The sequence below is a fragment of the Poromitra crassiceps genome, assembly GCF_964638095.1.
Source record: "Poromitra crassiceps genome assembly, chromosome: 11".
In the NCBI taxonomy this organism is placed as follows: Eukaryota; Metazoa; Chordata; class Actinopteri; order Beryciformes; family Melamphaidae; genus Poromitra; species Poromitra crassiceps.
The window spans coordinates 48294335-48301372 of record NC_139643.1 but is presented as its reverse complement, the minus strand read 5'-3'; the positions used below and the strand labels follow the sequence as shown (position 1 = coordinate 48301372).

Here is a 7038-nt window from a genome sequence, read left to right as displayed (position 1 = left end):
GGGCGGAAGTGTTTAACTTGTGACTACTAGCGTTAGCTCTACTAGCCTCTCAGTTTGTTAGCAACCCTGCCTCTTTCTAACCCAAAAGAATAAGAGGATTGATATTATGGGCAATTAATTCCGTGGTAATCGATGCTCGATGATCGAATTTGTGTCATATCATTTGGATACGCTACGACGATTTGAACATATAACCCGTAGTAGCGTTAAAGCACAAATCAGCTGCTAGCTCGTTAGCATGCTAACGTAATAGCTATGAACATCGACAACAAAATTTCACTTCGGGTTTAGGCTAGCCAGCGGACAGTTCGCGTTGGCGGCTTAAGCGATAACTAATTTGGAAGAAACCAGGCCCAGGTAACAAAGTACAGCATGTCTATCCAGTACGAGGAACCCACACTAACGGGAAGCTACGGTGTTGTGGACTCGTTTCCCAAAGATTTTGGCTATGGGGTGGAGGAGGCAGACCTGGAGGAGACCCCGACATCAGCAGACACTAAACCGAGAATACTGTTGATGGGACTCAGGCGGAGTGGGAAATCGTCTATTCAGAAGGTAAAGTGCACACTGGATACAAGAAAAATAGCAGAATCATCACATCCAGTCACCCACTCTCTTCAGGACGAAGGTTAAAACTTGAAACAAACTAAAATATTGTAATATTGGAGTAGTAGGTGACAAAATTGTACCTAAACTATATTAAAAAAAAAAATCCAGATGTCCGGGAATTTTTTTTAACAAAATTATTTGTTTATTTATTGACAATCTTTTCTACTCCATGCCCACAGGTTGTATTCCACAAGATGTCACCCAACGAGACGCTGTTCCTGGAGAGCACCAACCAAATCTACAAGGATGACATCTCTGCCACCTCCTTTGTCAACTTTCAGATTTGGGATTTCCCTGGACAGGTGGACTTCTTTGACCCCGCCTTCGACAACGAGATGATCTTCAACGGTACAGGCGCCTTGATCTTTGTCATCGATGCTCAGGTAGGATGGATGACACCCCGAGTTTGTGTTTAAAGGCTTCAGGTGTGAGATGAATCGGATGGATTAATTAGCAGTTCTTCCTTGTCTTTGCTGAATTAGGATGATTACGTCGAGGCTCTGGGGAGGTTACATCTCACTGTATCGAGGGCCTACAGAGTCAATCCAGAAATCAACTTTGAGGTGTTCATCCATAAAGTGGATGGCCTGTCAGACGACCATAAAATAGAGACCCAGAGAGACATCCACCAGAGGGCCAACGATGATCTGGCAGACGCCAGTTTAGAGAAGCTCCACCTCAGGTGAGCATCTGGTCTGTTGGTGTAGGTTAGACTTTGAATGTTACAAATAACTGAGGGTTAGGGTCGGCACGATGGACGATGGCATCAACCATCGTCGATGGGGCGACCCCCATCGACCTCTGAGACTCCTACATCGGACCATCGTGATTGATTATCTGTTCGTGTTCGAGTTAAAACTTTGCAGATTTAATAATAAAAAAGGCCAATTCCACTCAACCGCGACGCGGGATGTGGGCGGCGCACCAGTACAGTGTGCCCAGTACAGAGAAGCGGTAGAGCGGGGGGGGGGGGGGGGGGGGGGGGGGGGGGGGGGGGGGGGTAAGCGTAAGCAGAAGTCGTTTGTTTTGTTGACTTGTTGTGAAAATGTTAAGACAAAGAAGAAACTTCACGTTCTTTCCTGTTTTCAACCCAATGCGAGTAATGTTACAAGTCTTCAACTGTGAATTCAACTCGCCTGTTTCCATGAAGTCACTCCATTACATAGACTGCTGCTGCTGTGTTTCTATCTCTCCTTAATATTAGGAATATTAGGTTCAAAACTGAGCCCACATGAATCTAACGTTATCCGCCAGTAATTCTGTAAATGTTCTGCCAGCTAGTTAAATTCAACACACACGTTGTTGGTCTGTAACGTTTTTTTGCGCCTTTCAATGTTGCTGGTAGTGATAGCTTTATCAGCTTACTGCTTCAGTCGCCCGGCTCTGTGCTATAGTAGTAGCCTATCCAAGCCCGCTGGTGTCTCTCATGCAGAGCTCAGCTGTCCTGTTGTAAACGTGAACGTGCATTGCAGTGGCCAAACCCAAACGGCACCTCAACGACTTTATAAATCATCCCCCCCCCCTTCCTCGGTCAACGACGATGCCATCGTCCATCGCGATGTTTCACTTTGGGACCATCGCAATGGCCATTTGGTTGACATCGCACAACCCTACTGAGGATTTTGAAAAAAGCGTTTAGACCGCTCCTGTCAGGCACCTCAGTTCTTGTGATTCTAGTCAGGATAGAATTTGCCAAAATTCCCACCGAAAAGAGCTGCTGATACTTGACTACATACATATCTAGCAAATTACAGAGAGACACAGACTCCATGATGATACTTGACTACTTATCTAGTAAACTACAGAATCCAAAGTATTTCTCCCGGTTTAATCAATTAAGAAAAATTGATATAATTCAGGACATCACATGCTAAGCCAAGTTAACTTGTTCAGGACAACCTTACAGCTGCACTAGGCAAGATGATGATGTTGTTTCTGTTGTTATTATTATTATTATTATTATTATTATTATTATTGTTGTTATTATTATTATAAAAAATACACCCATCTTAACAGTCCAAATTATTCAGAACTGAGACCTGTATATTTGCCCTATTTGGCAAAATGAAAATCTGATGTCTGTCCACAAGAGCAAGATACAAACTGTCCTAAACAGCAGTGGCACAGAAGTCATGTGATGTGACGTCAGTAAAGTGCAGTTCAGCTTTCTCTGGAAGGTGCACTACCTTCCAGAGAAAGCTGAAGTGCACTTTACTGACGTCGCGTCACATGACGTCGCGTCACATGACTTCTGGCTATTCAGCAGTTACATCTGGCTGCCATTTGATGCTGCCCATGTGCAAAGTTGCCTAGTGGATTTTGAAATATTCCCTGATTTTAATTAACTCATGCAACTAAAGCTGGTTTTGTTAGCTTATCTAACTAGCTCTGTAGCATCTGTGGGAAAATATGCAAACATTATTTGCTCCACACAAGTAAGTTGTTGATAATGTTGGGCATTTCAGGCGTAACTTTAATTTATGATATGCCGGTTAAAAAAATTAGTAATACTTTTATACAGAAGCACTTTTAACATAGCAAATGTTAAAGTCTTCTTTTTCTTCATCAACCCAGTGCATCTTTTGCACTACGTGTGTGTGTGTGTGTGTGTGTGTGTGTGTGTGTGTGTGTGTGTGTGTGTGTGTGTGTGTGTGTGTGTGTGTGTGTGTGTGTGTGTGTGTGTGTGTGTGTGTGTGTGTGTGTGTCTGTGTCTGTGTCTGTGTCTGTGTCTGTGTCTGTGTCTGTGTGTCTGTGTTTATGTTTATTTTTTTTATAGTGGATGATGGATGTGACAGCTAATGGGGATCCTTTTTAATAAACAAATCAACTTGCACCATCAAAGCTGCTAGCAAGTCTTGGGTTTTGTCCCAAGTGTTTCGTGGTGACAACATCGATTTGTGGCATTTTTAACTTTGGACTTTTCTCTCCCCTTCTCCCCTATAGCTTCTACTTGACCAGCATCTACGACCACTCCATATTTGAGGCTTTCAGTAAAGTCGTCCAGAAGCTCATTCCTCAGCTGCCGACTCTGGAGAACCTTTTGAACATTTTCATTTCTGTATGTCCGTCGTTTCATTTCTGTCACGCAACACTTTGTGTTAACCTGGAAAAGGATCGCTCTTGTTTGTACGTATTCATAATGACATCCTTAATGTTTTTTTGGCAGCATTCTGGGATTGAAAAGGCTTTCCTGTTTGATGTCGTCAGCAAGATTTACATCGCCACAGACAGCTCTCCTGTGGACATGCAGTCCTACGAGCTGTGCTGCGATATGATCGATGTCGTCATCGATGTCTCCTGCATTTACGGGTAAGAGGATTTATACGGGTATATTCTGTCCAACGTGTCGGCAACAAGGACTGTGTCATCCGTGCGGAGCATCTAAAGGGTCTTTTTTCCGTCTTCGCCCCCCTCTCTCTGCAGGTTAATGGACGATGGCAGCGGCTGTGCCTATGACAAGGAGTCCATGGCAATCATCAAGCTCAACAACACCACCGTCCTCTACTTGAAAGAGGTCACCAAGTTCCTCGCTCTCGTCTGCATCCTCAGAGAGGAGAGCTTCGAGAGGAAAGGTGCGCAGCAGCGGGGATCGTATAAACACTTTGCTTTCTGTGTTTGCATTATTTGACAAGTGTTTGATCATGCCGAGTGTCTGTAAAGTCCGGGATCAAAAAGTCTGGAGCCGCCGACCGAACGAGAAGCGAAAGCACTTGTCAGAAATGGGGTTCGGACCCACAACTCAGTTCGGAGACTAGAAACGGCGGCGCCTCGGATCGGTCGGCCGAGCAGACAACTAGTGTGTATGGAGGGAAACAAGTGCAACAAGAAGAAATACTTTGTATTTCCTAGAGCAAACTCTGAACAAGGTGTTAGTGCTATATGGGTCATCTTTGGACCATGAATATACAATACAAGACTGGGGGAAAACCTTTCATCATACTCAAACTCAGTCAAATTCTAAAAAAAAAACATATGAAAGAAAACGTGTGATGATATGAATCACAGTTTAATCGTTTTTCTTATCTCTATTATTCCAGACTTTTTGGATGCCCTATCTTACATGGAAAAGGCTCAGTCTCCTGTGGGATTAAATGCTGTAATCTGGGTTAGGGTTAGGGGTAATTTGGCAGGGGGGGGGGGTCAAGGCATTACGCGTTTTTGAAAATGGACATGGGTCGTTTAAAGTGCTTGAATTTAGGGTTTTTTCCAGCGTAGAGAATTACAAGGCGACTTCTGTCAAATTTCGCTCCAGCTCTCAAGTGAAAGAAAATATTTTCTAACAGGTCTGTGGATTTCTATCATTTGCGGCATTACATTAACATTTTTAATTGTGTTGTGAGCTTCTGTAAATCCTGTTAGTTCTCATTCCAAAACTTCTCAGTGTTTGTAACAGTACTTCACCTTGATCCGTGTCTCAAACGATGCCATGTTGGGCCCTTGAAATTGGGTAATTGGGCCTTGAAAGTCATTGAATTTGATGTTGGAACAAGATGTGGGAACCCTGTGCAAATGTCTTATTTGTTTTATGTTCACAGGTTTGATCGAGTACAACTTCCATTGTTTCCGTAAAGCCATCCACGAGGTGTTTGAAGTCAGCTGCCTCCCACTGCAGGCGGGCTGGACGCCAGCCGGCCCGTCCAGGTATGCGGCGCTGAACGGAGGCACTATGTAGAGGACGAGGAGGACGAGCCACTGTCGTTCTTTTGGTTTACCTGGAGCGCTGTGATGAGGGTGCAGGTGGAAAATGATATCCAAACAGGCACATGGCTCATGTGTGACACAGATGCTGGAGGTGAATCGGTTTGAGAATCCGAGCTGCAGCTGATAAACAAATCAGTTTAATCTAATCTTAATGGAGGCCGGTATTTTCTGCACACATCGGAGAAAAAAATTAAGTAAAGCTCTACCGCACAAGCCTAGTCTGGACTAAACCTGACCTGCCCGCTTCTCCCCCGACTTCTGCCTTGAAATCTTGGGTAGAAACGACAAGAAAAAACCTTTGGATCAGAGTGCTGATGAAAATAGTTTCCTGCAAACATCCTTGTCACTAATTGTATTTCTGAGTAAACTGCATAATACTGCCAAATATATGTTCAGCTGTTTGTTCAGCCGCAGCTGAGATTTATTTGATTACAGATGACGTCCTCGTTATAAAATGTGTCTGTGTTGTAACGGTAACCGTGTCTCAAACGATGCCGTGTTGGGTCCATGAATTTAAGGGAATTGGGGCCTGGGAAGTCCTTTAAAAGTCCTTGGATTAGATTTTTGAAGAAGCGATGGGAATCTCGTTTGAAATATGGAGTGCTGTAAATGGGTATGAAAGAAAATCCTATTGAGCACGATGTTTGTTCCTCGTTCTAAACCAGCGGTTCTGTTGATAATGACTCAAGACTGTGACCAGTGTTCTGCTCAGGATCTCCATAGACCTTCACTGTGCCAGTTGGAGCATTAGAGAGCGCGTTGATTTACGGCGTTTCGACGCGGGCAGACAGCTGAATGTTGGTCTTAATGGAAGTCTGGGGGTAACTGATGATGCTGATGATGAACACTTGGCCAAATTGACCGCGGAGAGCTTTTGTTTTGTAGCAGTTGATGTTGATGCTTTACAGCGCAAGTTGAGTGGGACCTGCATCATATTTCAGGGGCCACACTGTTTTTGTACATCTTTAATAAGAGTAATATAATATTTCATAATGCGTTGAGTGACGCCTAATCCTACAGAGAATACGTTTTAAAAACGCAAGGGAAATGTCTGTGAATGTCTGCACCTGTTTTTTTCTTTTCTTCTGAGATTGTGAGCATTAAAGTTATTTTTTCATGCTGTAGGTTTCATTTGTTGTATTTGTATTGCTGTCCGCTGTTTCACAGTCGACTCCACTCTAGAGTCCGGACGATACTGGATTTGTTATGCCGATACGATATTAGGGAGTAAAAAAAGATCTGATATCGATATATCAGACGATATTCTTATATATACACATTATATTACACAATTATTTTTTTGCAATAATCCCTCAAATATCAAACACTTGACGAAGATATGAGTTGACATGACTTGAGATATGTAATGTATAGGCAGGATTTTTACAGCTTATCAATAAACTTTATTGTAAATTATTGTACTTTATTATAAATGACATCAATGCAATGAAACTGTAAACTTCACTGGGAATTTAATAATTACAAAAAACTAGAGATACAAAAACACAAGAAATAGAACAAATTGTTAAGAAAAAATATCAAATACCCACACCATGCTGTCTATAACTTAAAAATATATATATCGGCCGATACCGATATATCGGTTATCGGCCAATATTGGTGGACCGATATATCGGTCGGGCTCTACTCCACTCCCCAAGCTCTCCCTGCCCTGTCCTGCAAGGTTTTGACCCATCTTTACCCTTTGCACACCTGATCCAGTGGAGG

At 43.0% G+C, this 7038-nt stretch overlaps 1 protein-coding gene across 1 annotated transcript; it reads left to right on the top strand.

Moving 5' to 3' along the window:
* The first annotated feature begins 38 nt into the window (after positions 1-38).
* LOC310785360 (ras-related GTP-binding protein C-like) lies at positions 39-6431 on the top strand. Its single transcript, XM_083646411.1, has 7 exons — positions 39-555; positions 789-992; positions 1092-1291; positions 3553-3667; positions 3776-3918; positions 4033-4181; positions 5145-6431. Exons 1-7 carry the CDS (start codon positions 373-375, stop codon positions 5279-5281), a joined length of 1131 nt encoding a protein of 376 aa, XP_083502537.1. The 5' UTR covers positions 39-372; the 3' UTR covers positions 5282-6431.
* Positions 6432-7038: the final 607 nt, after the last annotated feature.

Coding starts and splice junctions, on each gene's coding strand:
- LOC310785360 (XM_083646411.1), top strand. CDS start 373: ATGTCTATCCAGTACGAGGAACCCACACTAACGGGAAGCTACGGTGTT. Junction 3,668..3,775: donor TTTTGAACATTTTCATTTCT/GTATGTCCGTCG, acceptor TTTTTTTGGCAG/CATTCTGGGATTGAAAAGGC. Junction 3,919..4,032: donor GATGTCTCCTGCATTTACGG/GTAAGAGGATTT, acceptor CTCTCTCTGCAG/GTTAATGGACGATGGCAGCG.